General features: G+C 30.9%; 1 protein-coding gene across 1 annotated transcript in view; it reads left to right on the forward strand.

Annotated features, from left to right (window-relative positions):
• Window positions 1-4,512: 4,512 nt before the first annotated feature.
• The window catches only part of LOC145307552 (uncharacterized), a 34,321-nt gene continuing 19,156 nt past the window's right edge, over window positions 4,513-19,677 (forward strand). Inside the window, exons 1-6 of the mRNA XM_080150009.1 lie at window positions 4,513-4,562; window positions 14,895-14,987; window positions 15,104-15,155; window positions 18,055-18,193; window positions 19,226-19,276; window positions 19,530-19,580. Of these exons, the coding sequence (XP_080006135.1) occupies window positions 14,938-14,987; window positions 15,104-15,155; window positions 18,055-18,193; window positions 19,226-19,276; window positions 19,530-19,580 (343 nt within the window). The 5' untranslated portion in view covers window positions 4,513-4,562; window positions 14,895-14,937. The remainder of the gene's footprint in view (window positions 4,563-14,894; window positions 14,988-15,103; window positions 15,156-18,054; window positions 18,194-19,225; window positions 19,277-19,529; window positions 19,581-19,677) is intronic.

Here is a 19,677-nt window from a genome sequence, read left to right on the forward strand (position 1 = left end):
ATATGTGTGTGTATATGTGTGTGTATATGTGTGTGTATGTGTGTGTATATGTGTGTGTATATGTGTGTATATATGTGTGTGTATGTGTGTGTGTGTATGTATGTGTATGTGTGTGTGTGTGTGTGTGTGTGTGTGTGTGTGTGTGTGTGTGTATGTGTGTATATGTGTGTGTATGTATGTGTATGTGTGTGTGTGTGTGTGTGTGTGTGTGTGTATGTGTGTATATGTGTTTGTATGTATGTGTTAATGTGTGTGTGTGTGTCTACTAGTCTTTAAGCTTGTTTTTTTTTCAATCATATGTTTAAATAGAGATTTGTTAGAGTAGTTGATTTAATCTATAATACAAAGTAGCTTGATGTCTGTCCGTCCCTTAAGATCTCAGTAACACCTGAACTGGATTCTACTCTTTAGGGAATATACCTACTGGTCCTGGTGTTGGTTTTAGGCTATTTTCTTTGGGGGTGGGACATCCCCAACCCCCCAAAAAAACAAACAAATCCCCCCCCCAATTTTTTTAAAAAGATTTTTTACGAATTTTGCAAATTCGCATTTTTTTCCGCTGGGTAGGTAATAGAAGATGTAATTATACCTCTTACACCTAGAGGCTAGGGGCAAGAAGCTGCTAGTTGTATAATATTTCAGTAAAAAAATACAAATTTTAGGACAAAACATGCTATTGATTTAATACTTACTGTTCTTAATTGTATCTTATTTATTAGAACCAGTTCTCAGCCATACTAAAAAAGCATATAGTGTACCATAGAGGGACAAAGTGAATAAAAAATCAGCTATGTGACGTCATAAAAATGAGGAGGACTGTATTGTACTGTATTACAGATAGTTTTCTATAAATATTAAAACAATAATCTTAATATTAATACAAGCTTTGTTAGCCAAGGCCTTTGGCCCCTCGGGGCTCACAAAACTAGTTTTTCCTTTTCATTTCTGCGAAAAGCTGTCTATAATATGATGCTATATATAACTATTCCTATATTAATTTTTATATTGATAAGAAAAGTATAAAAGTTTAGTTCCCTCCCAGAAATGTCTCTAAAATAATGTGTCTATAACAAGATGCTCTGCTCATATGTGTTTATGTTTATGTCTCAGTTATTGAGAACTGCTGCTTTGAAAATAGTGATCTCTTATTTTTAGTAGCAAAGCTAATCTATAATTCAATTAGTATTCATCTGTCAACTGAAACGTTTTTGGAGAAACATGATTTTTTCAGCTACTTTTTAAGATAGTCGCCTGAATTTTTCAGGTATTAAATAAGGTCACATTTTACATATTTCCACACTTTCATTAAATTTGCTCTCAATCGATTCCTAGATTTTCAAATTAAATTTTTTTTAAGGTTTTGCGATTTATTTTAGTTTAATGTTTATTTTTATGACACTGATTTATAGTTGATTTTTTTCCAGATGTACATCCATAACTTTAGAGCTTCGCTACTTATGGATGTTGTCTATTACAAGATTCTCTGCTCATATGTTTTAGTGTTTATGTCTCAGTTAATAAAAACTAGCTTTTTTAGTATGTGTGAGCTAGGATTTTGTTAACCCTATTTAGTATGTGTGAACTAGGATTTTGTCTTGTTTAACTATATTTCAGGGGGAGGGGTGTTGTACAATAAACCCCCCACCCTTAATGTTTTTGCCTCTGAATTCAATTTTATGAAAGATGGAGTTATAAAATTTTCTGACATTAAATGTGAAAATATGCATTTTTCTTGAAGAACTAGTATAAAGCTTGTTAATTTAGAAAATTTAAGCAATAAATATCAAATTGTACTGTCTATTTTCCAAGATATGAATGTAGGAGGGGGGGGGGGGGGTGTGAGTTGAGCCCAATTATTTAATAAATATAAAGTAAAGTAGAAAGCCTTTTTTGGAGGGGGGGCACAGTGGGTTTTTTGGCTGTTTTGGGGATATTTTAACTTTACCAATCACAATTGCACACAAAAGCTTATTTCATCTAAAAATAAAGTTAAAACCTTTCACATACAGGTTATGGCTTATGTAATATAACATAAGCCGTAAATTTAAACCAATTTTGATGCTTTAACAGATTTTTTATAAGAGGGATTGTCATACTTGGATTCAAACTTTCAGTTGATATTTAAAATTGTAGAAGGTTTTCCTGAGGTTTACAGGATGCCGAGCCCTATTATAGGAAAGAATACATTTTACATACATTTAAATTAGATAAAATGATTTTAACACCTTACAGTCGAGCCCCTTGCCGCACCTTAATCGGTTGGGAGGGGGGGGGGGCGTTCAACGCCCCCCCTCTATTATCTCAGTTTCTATTAGAGCTAGTGGGCTAAAAAATTTTGTGCAGGTCCCCTATTGGATAATGAATTTCCGCCCTTAAGTGAAACAAAGTCAATTTTCGCTTCCTTCACCCTTTTATTTAATAACCTTTATTTTTAGGTCCTTTTTAACTTAAAAATTTCAAAAGGCTGTAATTTTCTAATTTTTGAAGATAGAAGAACAATTTTTTCACAGAAAATGTTTATCTTTATGTAAATTTTATATTAGAAATATCAAAACATAAATTTCAGCGGCCGCAGCTGTACTTGGCAGCTGCCAGCCGCCGTAGTCGGTGGGAAAACGGCGGCGGATTTTTATGAAATTTTAATACGTTATGTAGACATGTAAGAAAAGCTTAAGTTTAAAATGTGAAGTCTCTAAGTCAAAAATTGAGGTCACAGGAGCCTTTTAAAGATTTCTGGAGACCTGGAGGATCAGGACCTGCAGGATGATACCTGGAACCTGAAATTGACTTGAACACCTGTAATTTATATAAGGATTTACTACTAGAGGATAATTTAGTATTTTAGTAAGATAAAATGCTTTGTTTAAGTCAAAAAATATTTTTGCTCTTTACCTGGATCACCCTGCCAGATTTGCTGGCATCCTGTGCCCGCCAGGATGGAGGTATTCAAAAAATTCCAACTCTAAGTTATGTGTTATACCTATACTTAAAAAGTCACGCAGTTTGGGCTCTTATCTTTCACACACAGAAAATGAGATAGAAAAAACTGGATGGGGGGGCGTTCCCCCCCCCCCCCCCGACCGTTAAGGGTTAAGTAATGATGATATCAGTAAGAATATTCCACTATCAAATTAATAGAAGCGCATCTACTTTATAATAGGTACTAACAGCTTTTTTGAAAGGGACAGAGAAGGGCAAGAAAAATAGCCCAAAACCATCCCAAGTCTTAAATCTGAAAATGAAATAGCATAAAAACAACACAGGACAAATTAAGAGAACCCAATCGGTTCAGTACTTATTGAGATCTTAAGCTTCAGACAATAAACCTTACTTCTCCGCTATTACATATTAAATATAAATTTTCATTGAATTTTCAACCACTAATTCTAATCTACAGAAGAGGTAATTTTGTGTATTATTATTGAGGATGTACATTATATCGTTTATTGTCTTATCCCTTTAGATCCCTGGATATTTCTACTGTTAATTTCCTATAACTGTGATATATTTCAGAAGAATTGAACAATGAAACTGTTTGACCCAATTTGGGTTAACATAATATGTTTACTCTTGCATCAAGGTTTGTATCATAAAAAAAATTTCTAACTTAAATTTAAATGGGGGGAGGTCAATTCCCCTGTGACTAAATAGGGACTCAATATATCACCACTCTCCCCACCCCCCCACCACCCAATTTTAAATGGCCCTAGAGTTTTAATTGGGGCGTACCCGCTAGATGTAATATATGATATACAAATTTTGACCTTGATAATATTTAGTGTCCTGTCAAGAGTATCTGCATTATTATGGAACAGTTACAGTAAAAGCAGGTATTATTCATTCCTTTATCTTTTTAAATTCTGTCAGGTAATGAAAAATTTGATTTTTTAAACCTGGGTTTAATCAAAACATTGAATATAAATATATCCTAACACAGGCATAAAAAATATGGGTTCATATATACCTTTAGAAACAGCAAAATATTGCGAATCCATTGTAAGCAAAATTGAAAAAAAGTAAAATAAATTTTTTTTAAATGGCCTAACAAAACAAAACAAGGATTTAAGATGGTAAAAGGGAACAGGAGGGTGAGTAAAGGTTGCCTGTATAATATAATATTTCATATAATTTCTTTTATTGTAGTTCATTTACTATTTTGTAAACTTTTATTTAAATTTTGCTTTGAATAGATACGTAATATTTTTCTCATTCTAAAGGTATATATAAACATACATTTTTCATGTCTGAATTAGAATATATTTAAGTTCAAAGTTTTGATTAAACCAAGGTTTAAAAAGTTGATTTTTTCAATAATTAGCAAACAGAATTCAAAAGTAAGCTGCCAAATTAAAGATCATACTATTTTTGTTCATTATGGCAATTTTTTTTTTTTTTGTTGGGTTTTAGTACCTTAAAACTGACTTAATTTTAAAAAAAACTTAAATTACTTTAAAAATGAGAGGTCTACAAAAAAAAACGATTGCATATCTAAATTCTATGGAAAATTTTACATCTATAGTTGATAATACTGATGCAAATCATTACTGGACTCTTGGAGATAGGTAATCACACACAAATAGTTTACTCAGTTGTAGGTCTAGTCTATAATTCACAATGTCAGTTTGTCTGTCTATAAGCCCAGTTCACAAAAGCATTTTGGAGGTCGACCTTTTTTTTCAGTAGGTCAACCGATTTTAGTACAACTGAAATATAACCCAACCTAAACATATTCTTATTTTTTGCTGCAATTGCTAAGTTATTATTCACAAAAATAGTTAGAGATTGTAATAATAACCCCATATTATAGATTTATAAGTATTATAATATTGTTCGGCGAAAATAAAGTTACTCTATAGTAAGTCTCATTTTCCAAATAGTTTTAAAATCATTATCTTATCTTTCTATCCCTGATCATAATCGGGGCCAAACCATATCAATAGTTGAAGTTTATTAAAAAAATATTAAAAAGCTGTCTTTTAAAAACCTAAAATATTTCATTTTAAAGCGTAAACAATTTAATCAATTGTCTTATTTTATTGAGGGGGTAAACAAAAAAATATATATTCAGCTAGCTACTTATTGCTGTGTATTTTTCCAAAAAGATCTAGAATCATAATTAAGGAATAATCAGCTGATATGATTTCAGGACATAAATAATAAATAGCGTAAAGTTAAAATTTTTTTTCTGTCTGTACCGAAGTATATCGCTAACCGCTGAACCTATATGGTCTTCATTTATAGAGTAAAATGTCATAGGTCCTGGTGAGGTTTAAAACTATTTCGAGGGAGGGTAGCACCACAAATAGTTATTTATTAACTTTTATTTTACAAGTTGAAAAAAAAAGTTATGAAAAGTGGATCATGGAAAGAAAACAAAGTAGTAGTTTTCGTCGTATTTTCACAGTAGCATTTTTCCTATTTCTAGCCCCTGCTTAAGGGGCTCTAACCCTGCAGGGAAATGATTAATATTTACCTATATCTTAACCTAAAGTAACTTATTAAAAGCTACTGTGAAAATATAACGAAACCCGCTACTTCGTTTTCTTTCCAAGATCCTAAGAAGGATAGTAATTTTGTTTGCAATTAGCATTAACAATATTGTTTTAATTAACTTTTTACAAGCGAAGCTTTTTCACAATTAGGGTTGGTCAGTGCGATTGTAAAGGATAGCTATTGTCGTTAAATTAGGCATATTACATTTGTGTTATAGCTTTCAAAATTGGCATGGTGATCCATGTAGCGTAAAAATAAATATGTCCATACATCCATTTCAAACGTGTAGATAATTAACTTTTTAAAAATCAAATTTCGTTTGTCCTAACATTTAAAAGCTTCACTTATATGAATGTTTTTATCCTTGTTATCATTTAGTTTTTAGAGAAGAAGTCCACTAGGTATCTTTTTCCGTTGCATCTAAGTCAAATAAGTTTGAATAATTGGAATGAAGAGTAATATTCCGTTTTAAATTTCAGAGATAAAAAAATGATTTTCATTGAGCCGCACACTTCTCTCTTTGATTTATAAAAGGTAATGTTTTTATAACCCTCGACTGTGGCGTAACACGCAGCGCATCTGCTCGTTTTTGGCCCCACAATGTGTCATACTTAAAGACGTTAAACATTGTTCCTATTGCTGCCGTATCAGGTGTGTGACATAAATAGTTAGATTAGAGAGGAAGGCCTTGGCCCAAAACAGGTGCAACTCATTACCATGCTTAATTAGTACTTGCAGACAAATATGTGGTGGCGTGCAAAGTGTTGTGCTAGTAGGGTGCTCAAAGGAGGGGGTAGTCGACTTCCTCCACCCCCCCTTTTCATTTTCAATTTTTGTTTCAAAAAGAAAAATATTTTTTGGGAGGGTCAATTTTTGTTGGGAGGGTGGAGAAATCCTTCCTCAAAAACCTTCTCTAGATCAATTAAGAATCTTAAAAGTAAAGGAGAAGAATATAGGTTCAATGGTAAGTGTTACAGACAAAAAAAGCTTTTTTCTTTATATCCTATCCTCATATAATATAAAGAATCTATAATACAAAGTAGAACGATGTCTGTCCGTCTGTCTGTCCGTCTGTCCGTCTGAAGCTTAAGATCTCAGTAACCACTGAACCGATTGGGCTCTACTCTTCAGGGAATATACCTACTGGTCCTGTGATGGTTTTAAGCTATTTTCTTGGGGGGTGGGACACCCCCAACCTCCCCCCAAAAATGAAAAATACCCCCCCCCCCAAAAAAAAAAATTTTTTTACTTTTTCTTTTTAAATCTAAAATACGAAAAATTAGGTTGATCAAACCTCATGGGACAACGCCCCTAGAGGCTAGGGGCGAAGCCGCTAGTATATAATAAAGCTTTAGATTTAAGTAACTACTGAACCGATTGTGTTCTCTATTTTATGAAAGCTGCACATAGGTCCCGTGAAGGTTTTAGGCTATGTTAGTTTCTGATTTTACTCTTGGAATAGGTTTAAGCTAGACCATTTCTGCCTTTTCGAATACAGAGCCCCTAGATGCCACTAGTCTATAATACAAAGTAACTTGATGTCTGTCCGTCCGTCTGTCTGTCTGTCCGTCCGTCTGAAGCTTAAGATCTCGGTAACCACTGAACCGATCGGATTCTACTCTTCAGGGTATATACCTATTGGTCCTGTGGTGGTTTTAAGCTATTTTCTTGTGGGGTGGGACACCCCCAACCCCCCCAAAAACAAAAAAAATTCCCCCCCCATTTTTTTTCTTTTTTTTTCTTTTATTTTTTTCTTTTATTTTTTTTCTTTTTTTTTGCTGAAGATTTTCTTTCCTATGTTTTGTAGAAGATTTCAATTTCCTTGGTCCTTTATGTTTTGTAGAAGATTTCGATTTCCTTGGTCCTTTATGTTTTGTAGAAGATTTCCTTGGTCCTTTAACAAATTTCGCCTTAATTTTTCTATCACCTCTTGGGGCAAAGCCCCTAGAGGCTAGGGGCGAAGTCGCTAGTATTTTATAAAGCAGTAGGCTTTTTTTGTCTGTGGCAAAAGATCTCGCTATCCGGTAAATTGATATGGTTCTCCTTTGCGTGGAGCTTCCTCTTGAGACTTCTATGAGCATATCCGCTAGTAATAGGTTGTAAGCATTTATGAAAGGTGTAGTTGCTCTTATAGTCCTTAGCTTCTCTTTTAAAAAGCCACAATGTGAAACTGGACAGACATTTTGAACTATAGAGTACCTTTGGAAATAATAAGTATTTATATTTTAGAGGTTCTGTTTAGCCAAGGAGGAATTCAACACAACGAGATGAAACTCAAAATAATACAGAACATTAACAAGATCATCCAATGTCGACGTGTAGTGATATATATATGTATAAGAAGAATGTGTGCGGGGTTTGGACTTCTTTCTCTTAAGTCTATACCTAACAAATGAACATATTTTGATACCAACTTATTTTAAAAATAATAAACTAGCCTAACACACATCCCTCTTATATTCAATTCACCATGATATTTTTCCAATGATTATTAATGACATATATATGTGACATTTAAAAGAAAATTAATTAATACTTTTTCTCGTATTCATTCGAATCCGGTGGATAGGAACCGGTTCTCATCCATACGAAAAAACTATGTCTAGCATCGTATTATAACCAGCTTTCTACGAATATAAAAATGTACAATCATAAGATTAAAACCAGTTTTTTTAGCCCGTGCCTACGGCACCTAGGGGCTAAAAAACTGGTTTTAATCTTATAATTGTACATTCTATATCCGCGGAAAGCCGTTTATAATACGATGCGAGAAATAACTATTCTCGTATTCATTTGAATCCGGTGGATAGGAACCGGTTCTCATGAATACGAAAAAACTATGTCTAGCATCGTATTATATCCAGTTTTCTACGAATATAGAAATGTACAATCATAAGATTAAAACCAGTTTTTTTAGCCGGTGCCTCCGGCACCCCGGGGCTAAAAAAACTAGTTTTAATCTTATAATTGTACATTCTATATCCGCGGAAAGCTGTTTATAATACAATACGAGAAATAACTATTAGTATTATTTTTCTACTCCAAATCGAATTGTCTGTCTATCTTTGTTTTTTGGTCAGATTTAATTTTTTTTTTATAATATCAATATTATATTTTTCTTTTTTCTACAAGACCTTTGTGAAAAGATGAAAGGACAAAATTTGATATTGTTACGTTTTATGTTTTAGTAAAAACTTAATTTATGTTTGCTTTAAAGGTTGTTTTATCCTTATAATACATCAACAGGATGTTTGTCTGTCTTGCTATCCATTGAATTGTTAAGGTTATCCTTGCCTCTCATAATTTTTTTAATTGAAAGTTTCTAATTCATCTCCCCCCTCAAGTGACCCCAAAGGACTCTAAGGGTGTGGTCGCTAGTAGATAAAGATGCATGTAGCTTTATTGCATTATTAAATTATTTCAGATTATCAATCATTCTAATAATTAATTTCTAAATTCTGTTTGTTTTCTAGTGTTCTTTTTATGTTTTTGTGCTTCAATACTTATGGATGTTGTCATCTTTTTTTAAATTATTTTCAATCAGCTTCGTACCTGTCATCGAACTATCCCTTATATAATTTATTTCAATCAAGACTTTATCAAAAAAATCCCATGTAAATTGAAGCATTAACATTTCGAGAAAAAAACCTGTTTTTAATGTTTCTGTGATTACTGTTTACTTAATTTCATCTTCAAATTTTGATTTTATATAAATATTCAAATCTTTAATAACATATAATTATCCCGTCAGTCAATTCTTTTCATGTATTAACATCATGGCTACTTTTTAACTAGAGTTTCAATATTTGTTTTTAAAAAAAATAAGTTTACCATGGTTTTATATACCTAAATAATGTTGAGTTGAAATAAAATAACACGTTAAAAATTTAATCAAATGCTGTAAATTACAAAAGTATACTAATAAAACTGTTTACAATATTATAAGTTACCATCTATTTTTCTAAATTAACATTTTTAAATACGAAGCTATTCTATGATTGGAATAAGTCCGCCCGTCCGATGGTCCATTCATCTGTACAGAATGGATAGATTTTAATCGTTAATTTAGGCATGTTAGAATTATCCTACCAATTTCAAACTTTGCATGGTAATTCCTGCAGTAGTTAGGTACGATTTATTAAGCGTAGCAACTCTATAATCATTACCAGAATGGCCGTACATTTAGTTAAAACATATTGATATTTTTTACTTTTTTATCAACAAATTTTTATGTGATCTAATTATCCAATTGATCTGATTTTTGGTAAACTACTTCCTGGGACAAAAATGCACAATAAAATAAGCAAGGCAAATCTATAATCAAGTCCTAAAAATGTATTTATTTCCATAAACATTATCCTGTATAAAGTAGTTACAATTTACTTACAATTTTACTTCAACTCTTATGAATATATATTCTGATTTTTCAGTTCTGACACTATACAAGTATTAATGTCCATTTGTCCTACCGTTTCAGAGCTTTGCTTTTATGGATGTTGTCATCCTTGTTCATTCAAAAACTATATTCTTGTGTCACATCAGTTTGACCTCAACAAAACATTTGATATTTCAATATTATCAGCAAAAAATGGCATACAAAACGGCAGGAGATGGCTGTTTTCGAAGGCCGCAGCGGTCTCGCCTCCATATCTTTAACAGTTACACACTACCTTATTAAAGCAATTACCATGCATATTAACCCTGTCTTAAAGTCTCATTATGGACTTTTCAACTTTGTTATAAAAGAATAATAATAATAAAATAACAAGTACGATACCAATAACAAGCAGCAAAGGGAAAAATACAATATAAATCCATAGAGAGGTGACAATGGGCTGTTTATTACCGAACAGTTTTATAGTTCCTATTCGTTGGCTTAAGAACTTTGGGGACTTTTACTAAATTTTGATTGATTGGTTTATCAAGTTGAGTGTTTTTTTTTATTTTATTTTATATTATCATTGGGGATGTACATCAATTTATCGGCCATTGTCTTATCCCTTTAGATTCCTGGTATCAATCTATTAGAATATTAAGAAAATCGAAAAAAATATGAGTTTGAGATAATAGCCTTACAGACCAGCTGCTATGGGTTTCAGAGCAGCCAAGAAGAACATGTTAAAACGTACATATGAAATCAAAGAGTAGCTTCACCATTTAACTAAAAAATATATATGAAATAACTTATTTTATTTTATTTGTTACAAATATAGGTATTATAATTTGGATTCACTCACAATTTTAATATTATAATCATTGATTTTTTTTTCTTGATAACAGATAAGCAACATCATTGTTTCCTAAAAAAGAAAAACTATACTTAATAAAAGAGTAGATTTTAACCTTTCTTTAACCTTAAGTCCTAAGTAGTTAAGATACTTATCGCCACTACTTTATTAACTACTAGCGTCTTTGCTTATATAAGCCTTTAAGAAAATGGGGGACTTTTCTCCCAATAATTAATAACAAAGTTTTTCTAACTTTACGAGCAAAAAATAATTTATCGCGTTCGTGCATTGTCTCTTTTTGTTAGCTTTTAAGAAATAAAATATTTATTTCATCATTTGTGTATCTTAACTATAAAATCTTTCTGTCTTAAATAACTTAAACTGTGTAGAAACTGTAATATTATGACCTAAAATAAAAGAGTTGAAGTCTTATCATTGAAAGAAAAGTTGCGTATATTTACCTTTATATAAAATGTATATTTCGTTGTTGTAATAAAGCGCTTGTAGGTCAGTCTGCTTGCTGATATCCTAAATTTAAAAAAAAAAATCATAAACAACATTATGAATGTTATAAATCCCTATATATGTAACAGGATGTCTCTATATACCAACGAACATATATAGTGGGTGTTGTATTACAATAAATAACAAACAATAAGACTTCACTAAATTAGTCGTCATGCTTTTTTTGTAAAAATAAGCCAGCTTTATAAATTGCACAGGAATGCAAGAATGAGATTTTCAAGTCTTGATATTTTTATAACTTCATGATAGAAAATTCTTTCAAATATATGGCCTATAAATGTAGTTGAAACCATTAAACACGAAAAATATGCAGATCACTAAATTGAAGTTAAAATGCATTTCCTGCAACTATCCCTTTAGTTTTTACTTTTTCTTTAAAAATTAAAAATATCTCGTCCATTTTTAACTTTTCTCGCTAAAAGTTAATTTTATAATTTTCAATCGACAAATGTAGTAATTGTATCTATAATAAATGTAATTATGATTAACCTTTTTTGTGTTAATACTAGGTTTCTGTTTGGTATAGTAAAGTGAACGTAAAACTTAAATGATAAATGTGTATGAAAGAATTCACCTCAAAAATAGCTTTAAATGAAAAAGGCTTGATTTCTCAGGGTCGTAGTTAAAGATCTGAAGCTAAATATCTCATCCTAATTGATTTACTTTACAAGGAAGCTTTAAGTCTTGGGTAAGATTTAGACTATTATTCTCGTAAAAATGCTAGGGGTAAAGCAACTGTTTATATTTTAAATCGCTTTTGATAAATATATCGCTGCACTAAATTTAATTTTTCTACCCGCAACCATAGCCTAACATGTTACCCATCTTCTCGTCATCGGGAAGTTAGGTACGAATCTTGGCTTAACGCCACTTCATAACTAAATGGTTAAAAAAAATTTCCTACTACACTATATCACATGCGCGATATTAATAGTTAGAGTAGGGTGAATGCCTAAGCCCAAAACAGGCGCAACTCATTACCATGCACAGGTAGGACAGAGGTCGTGAAATCAAAGAGTTGGTTGTCTATTGGATGTTACCCCCAAAGATGCCAAAATCTAGATTTACCAGGGGAGTGCACATTTATGGGTTGAAAAAGGAAAAGCCAGAGGGAGGGGTTAGGGGGCAGACTTAAACTTTTGCGTTTGGTGATTTATTTTTAACAGAAACCTAATATTTTCAACAACAAAAAAAGTTTAGGTCACATCACTTACGCTCGTTCTTTTATCACCTTTCCATTTTTAAATTTTTTTAATAGCATCGGCTTTAAGGTTTAGAAAATAATTTTTGGGTATAGGCAACTCCTCTTAAGGGGCGTTTCGTCGTTTTTTCACAGTAGCTTTTCCACTTTTTCTAACCCCTGCAGGGAGCCTAAACCCTGCGTGGCAATCACCTAACCCAACTTAACCTAAAATAACCTATAAAAACTAATGTGAAAATACGACAAAACTCCCCTAAGAGGCGTTGCTACGAAAGGGACTGAACCCTAATTTTTATTGTACATTACATGAAGAAAAAAAAGTAAAACCTGATTTACTTTTTTATTAGTAGAAACGTCGTTCCAATGCCGTCAATTTCTTCTCATCTTTAACTTTTAAAATATATAGAAATAAACATTAAACATGAATGTATTACCTAAAGATAGTATATATTGCTGCATTCATTACACCATATCTGTGAGGAAAGTTGTGTTTGGCACATTTTTCAGGCCTTGTTTTAGACAATTAACCTACCCTAGCAATGAAAAAAATAACGTACATTCCCCCTTTCTATAATTTTTGTATTTATTTACAAAGCTAGGGAGCAAATGTTACTGTCTTCAACGGTTATAGTTAGTAATTATTATCTTAATATGTGTCACTTCATTTTAATAGCTTGCTTACGCAAAAATACACACACGCACACACACATAAACGCAACGTAAACTTTTCATCCCCAACCAACCCCTATATAGTCCCCGCCTCGCTTGATTTTTGATAACTTTCAACAAACGTTTATATTGTAATATCTGAACAAAATCACAAATTAAATAATTATAATATAATGCATTTAAAAAGTATCAGTATCTTAACAATTTAACGTTTTTATTTAATATCGAAAAAGATATTTGTTATTGTATCTGCCATTTTTAATTAGGTTGGTTAGAAATTCTAAGTTCTATAGATCAGCTGGAGGTTGCACTAAAAAAAATTGACAGACGTTTTTTCAACATTGCAAAATTTTTAATAAATAAACACCAAAAATATTTATTTTCATTTCAATAACTAATTACATTCAAAGTACTTTAAGATTGCAGATGTCATTTTTTAATTATCAAGAAAAATTAAATCTTATTGAAATTATTTTTTGAAGATCATAGGGACGTCGGTCTAAATTTTATAAATCTGACTACCAGCTGATCGCTCAGGGAAAAAGGAACATTAAATAATCTATTTTTAGAGTACATATTCAAAAGTACAACTGAAAAATGGTTGACCGAAAATTTCTATCAGTCGACCGTTTAGCTTTTGTGAACTGGGCTATAGAAAAAGTCTATTCATAATTTTATTTTTGTAATGATTATCTGTACTTATGAATTCTTGGTTTGTCAGTCTGTCAAGCAACTAAAAGACATATTATATACATTTATTTATATAAGGTTGGATGGGTGCAAATACCTCCCCCCCCCTTTCCAATTTGAAAATGTGAGAAAAAATTGAGTATAGTCCCTTTTGTTGTGACGCCTCTTAAGTGGCGTTTCTTTGTAATTTCACAGTAGCTTTTCTCATATTTCTAAACCCTGTTGGGGGCTCTAACCATGCAAGGCCTATTGCCTAGCCCTGCAGAGCAATTACCTTATCTAATATAACCTAACCTAAAATACCATAAAATGATAAAAGCCATTGCAAAAATACGACAAAATGCCTCTTAAGAGGCTTTTCTTTTCCTTTACATGGATGATACATGATATATTCATGCTACAACAAACAGACATAATAGAACTCAGAACAACATGTTTATACAGTGTGTTTTTTTTTATGAGAACTTTTTTGAAAGCAATTTTACCCAACTTATAGTTATCAGAATTTAATGATTAATGGCTTATTTTTTTCGTTTTTTATAACCATTTATAGAACATCAAAAAATATTTCAGTTTTTATCAAAAAAGTGCAGTAAAATCAAAAATTCAAAACCTAGGTGTCAACATCTAAATATGGCTTTAGCGCATTTTTCTCATACTCAAATCTTTGCAAGAATGGCTGTAAAACGTTACAAAATTGAGATACAGAGTAAAAATTGATACAGATACTATTGGAGAGATGTACTAGAACATATCAAAGTTTGAAGGCCATATCTTAACCAGGGAGGGAGTACTGGCCCCCCAAAGTCGACTACTGAAAATCCAATTTTTTTCTTGCAAAGGGTAGAAGATTTGAGATTAAGAAAAATGCGCTAAAAACATTTTTAGATGTTGACACCTAAGTTTTGAATTTTTGATTTTACTGTACTTTTTAAATACAAGCTGAAATATTTTTTTGATGTTCTATAAATGGTTATAAAAACGAAAAAAATAAGCCATTAATCATTAAATTCTGATAACTATAAGTGGGGTAAAATTGCTTTCAAAAAAGTTCTCATAAAAAAAAACTGTATATTTAATTTTCCTAGGAAATATTCAGCAGAATTGAAGGATGATGGGACAGAAAAGTTAATGATTATACAGTTCATATTCACTCTTCAAGATGATGGCAAGGAATTGAGGTCATTTTTGTTTGTTAGAAAAAATAAAATTATAGTACATTTTATAAACATATTTTTACAAACTTTTCATTGGAAGGTAAGATGAAGAACCAATATCTAAAAATATCTTTTTTTAGATGCTGGAAAGAAGATAATTTTGATTTTATACAGATCTCTGTCCTTGAGCAGGTTTATTAAATATAATATTTACTTGTTACAAATGTTACTAAATATTACCTAACTATAGATATTGTCAATTGTGTTAGTAACTAATATTTGTCTTCTTAATAGTCTTTTATGTATATGCATGTAAAAGATATGTATAATGTCTGATGTATATTGCAAAATTTGACCAATTCTATCAATTACAGAAAACAATTATTGTGAAGTCAGCTTTTAAACAGGGATAAGGGATAGGAAACCTGGCCATTAATTAGGTCCCGTCCTAGATTCTAAAGGGATATTGCAACTTTTACAAATTCCTAACAAACTGGCGGATGCTCCCCACACCCCACCCAAAGCCGTGTCAGGTTAGAAAAACCCCCCCGCAGAAACGGTTTACACAGGATGTACTGGGACCTTATGGTGAGTTCAGAACATGCTTTCCCTAAATTGAGTTAGTAGCTTCCCATAGTAGAAAATTTTAAAATTACTTTTGGTTATTAAATTTTACTTTTATTTTTTGACTACCTTCACCTATTCTGCTTTATTGTCATATTTAGTCTTTCATGTTCACCATGCAAATTCATTCACATTGCAGTTGAAATGGCAGATATTGGAGCTTTCTAAAAAGGTCTCTAACATTTTTCTAGCTCTAATACTTTTTGAGATATCTTATTTCAAAGTATTGCTGTATAATCATCTTTTACACAGCAAAAAGTTGAAATAAAAAATTTGTCATTTTAGAGAAAATACAAATATCTTCATGTAAATCTCTCTAATATTGCTCCAAATTGACCAAATTGGACAGTTAAGGTGCCTAAAACTATCTACATTCAATGGACAATCCAAATACACACTTTTGAGACTCTATAAGCCAAAAGGAGCATGCTGAAGTGATTTTTAAAATTGCTAAAGGAAAAAATATTTCCTGTTTTTTTTTAAATAAATTGAAATTTAATTGACTTTAGCAAGGATTTTAAGGTAAGTTATGGTGTGTAAAGTTGTCACTTTGTAATTAGAAAGCCAATAAAACACAATCATCTGATATTTGAACTAATAGAAACATATGTTAAGAAAAATAGACATAATCATTGAAAATAAACCAAAAATTGGTTAGAATTTTAAGCATTTCCAAGCAGTTTACAAATGTAATCTACTAATTCTAGTAATTTTTTCTAAGAATAGTTGAATGGCCTTTTAAATTTTTTATAACCTTATGAAACAAATTTAGTTTTTGCCACCTTCCCTAAGAAAACAAAGTAATTAAAAGACTTTCATGGATGATCTCACATATAATAAAAGAAAAAAAATGATTCTTAGGCCACATTTTTTTTTAATATACACTATTAGGTACTCTAAACTAGTACTGAGATTTTAAAAAATAATAAATCATAATTAATTTGAGTTTATTGCACCTTAAAACATCTATTACATTATTAAAAATGCCTTAAAAGTGATTTTTAATTAAAATTAGATTACATTTGTTTCTTTGATATTACATTTTAGGCCTCTCCTGGTGACTTATAAAGTCTCATAAAGTGTGGATTTGGATTGTACATTGAATGTAGATAGGTTTAGGCACCTTAACTGTTCAATTTGGTCAATTTGGAGCAAAATTATAGAGATTTATATGAAGGTGCATGTAATTTACTCTAAAATAACTAATTTTATATTTCAACTTTTTGCTGTGTAAAATATGATTATACAGCAATACTTTGAAATAAGATATCTCATAAAGTATTAGAGCTAGAAAAATGTTAGAGACCTTTTTAGAAAGCTCCAATATCTGCCATTTCAACTGCAATGTGAACGAATTTGCATGGTGAACATGAAAGACAAAATAAGACAATAAAGCAGAATAGGTAAAGGTAGTCAAAAAATAAAAGTAAAATTTGATCACAAAAAGTAATTTTAAAATTTTCTACTATGGGAAGCTACTAACTCAATTTAGAGAAAGCATGTTCTGAAATCACCATAAGGTCCCAGTACATCCTGTGTAAACCATTTCTGCGGGTTTTTTTTCTAACCTAACACGCCTTCGGGTGGGGTGTGTCCCAAGTAGCTATCGCTCTAAACCAATAAGAATCGGCCTGTTTTGTATCAACCAATCACCAATTGGCGGATGAGAATATAATAAAACGCGTCAATGAAAAAAATTTATCTTGTCTGCTTCTTAATAAAAATATCTTTATACGGAATTGAATGAAACAACTATCAAATGTACTATCAAATGCTAAAAAGTACAAAAAACATTATTCTACTAACATAGTACAAGATTATTGATAGAAGGTTACCCAAGTACTTATTTACTTATTGTACTAAATTTATTTATTTATTTCGAATTTTAATAAGAAATGATAAAATATTATTTTTAAATAAAATTTTTTCTCTTTAATAAAAATGCAAGAGACAAAAAAACATCATAACGTGATTTTAACAAAAGCCATTAATACATAAACTAGCTACCTGAATTTTATTCTATACTTTATCTACACACACACACACTGCTATTTCATTACTGTTTATAACGAACTGCTGCGCCATCCCAAAACTAGTTTTTAGGCCTAGGCTTGAAATAATATTTTCCTACGTTTCCTATCCCTTATCCCTTATCCCTGGCTTTTAAATCATAAGTGTGTAAATTTTAAAGAATTTTATAGTTGCATTTATTTATTGCATCACATTATAAACATCTTTCCAAGGATATACAAATGTAAAATTATTTAAAACCAGTTTTGTTAGCATCCAGATGCCAATGGCACAGGCTAAAAAAAACTGGTTTTATTATTGTGATTGTACATAATTATATTCATAGAAAACTGGATACGATAGAATATGATGCATGGTTTTTCAGTGTGGTTGAGATTTGCTTCTTATCCACTGGATATTAATTGGTTTCAAAGCCAAACTGGAAATTAAAATTTAGACTTCTCCTGGGTTAACACTTGATGATGGATTAGTTTATGCTGGACAAATTCTGAATGGTAAACCTCATGGCTATGGACAAATTATCAAGAGTTCAGGAGAAAAGTACTCAGTGGTTTTTAAAAATGGAGTTGTAACAGGTATATTTCATACAATTTTAAAGTATTACAGTTTTCTAGCTTAAAGTATATCTTCAGAGTGCTTAGCTTATCTTGCAGGGACTTGGTTCAGGTAGTTAGCACAATCTCAAGCAGAGCTGGATCTTTAAATCGTTTATAGGTGATCTAAACCAGGGCGATTCATTTCAGCGCACAATCAGATTATTAATACCAATCTTTAAATCGAAATGGCATGGGCGATTCAGCGCGGTCAGTTGCGCGGTACCGGTTCGGCAATGGTACTCAACTAGTGGCATTGCCAAATCGGGGTGATTCATATTTAATAAATAAATATTTTTTTAAAAATTAGTTTAATATTTTATTGCAAAACTATCATGAAAACATTTTTATAGTTATTTTTAAAATAAATTATATATTTTTTTTATATTAAACACCGTACTGACCCGGTTTAAGTTATAAAATTGTACCGGCACGTATGGATATGTTATTGAGTGTCATCAGCAATCTAGCAACACCGCGCCGAAAATCTTTTTAAAGAACCATGTTTTATAGCAGTGGTTGTGGTGCACCATCAGCGCACCTCCGGTTCACCTCTGAATCGCCCCGATTCAGCCCACCATCAAAACGATTTAAAGATCCAGCTCTGGTCATGTGGAATTTGATAAATATATGTTTCGATTGACCATGTTCTAATAAATATTGGTTTACTAAAAGAATTTGAACAAAGCCATCTCATTATTTGGAGATAGTTTAGAAGTAATTACCACCCCCCCCCCCCATTTTTAATGTTAATATTTAATTCAATTAGATAATTCAATTTGTTCCTAAATATTTCTTTATTGAAACTTTATTATAAATAGATGATAGTACAATTCTTAATGTATTAAATAGATAAAATAAGATCAATAATAGAAATAAAAAATGATAACATAAAGCAATTGTATTAAACCTATGGAATAAAACTTATTACTAAGTTTAATAGTAATATATCTTAATTCTTAATGTGTTTTTTTTATCTCTTTATAATTTTTATTTAAAACAATTATATTTTAGATAATGAGGTTTTTAGATTGTTGGCTGAATCTTCTGATGTTGAAAACAAAGGTTTTTTTAAAGCTTATTTAAATAGAATTTTTTTCTATAAAATATCTATTTGTATTTTTTGATTTGTCATCAAAATAATTTTTCTTAGAATCTAAACTTATTATAGATACAGAAATAAAAAATGATAACATAAAGCAATTGTATTAAACCTATGGAATAAAACTTATTACTAAGTTTAATAGTAATATATCTTAATTCTTAATGTGTTTTTTTTATCTCTTTATAATTTTTATTTAAAACAATTATATTTTAGATAATGAGGTTTTTAGATTGTTGGCTGAATCTTCTGATGTTGAAAACAAAGGTTTTTTTAAAGCTTATTTAAATAGAATTTTTTTCTATAAAATATCTATTTGTATTTTTTGATTTGTCATCAAAATAATTTTTCTTAGAATCTAAAC

Source organism: Acartia tonsa, chromosome 15, assembly GCF_053477335.1.
Source record: "Acartia tonsa isolate MP-2025a chromosome 15, ASM5347733v1, whole genome shotgun sequence".
Taxonomy (NCBI): domain Eukaryota; kingdom Metazoa; phylum Arthropoda; class Copepoda; order Calanoida; family Acartiidae; genus Acartia; species Acartia tonsa.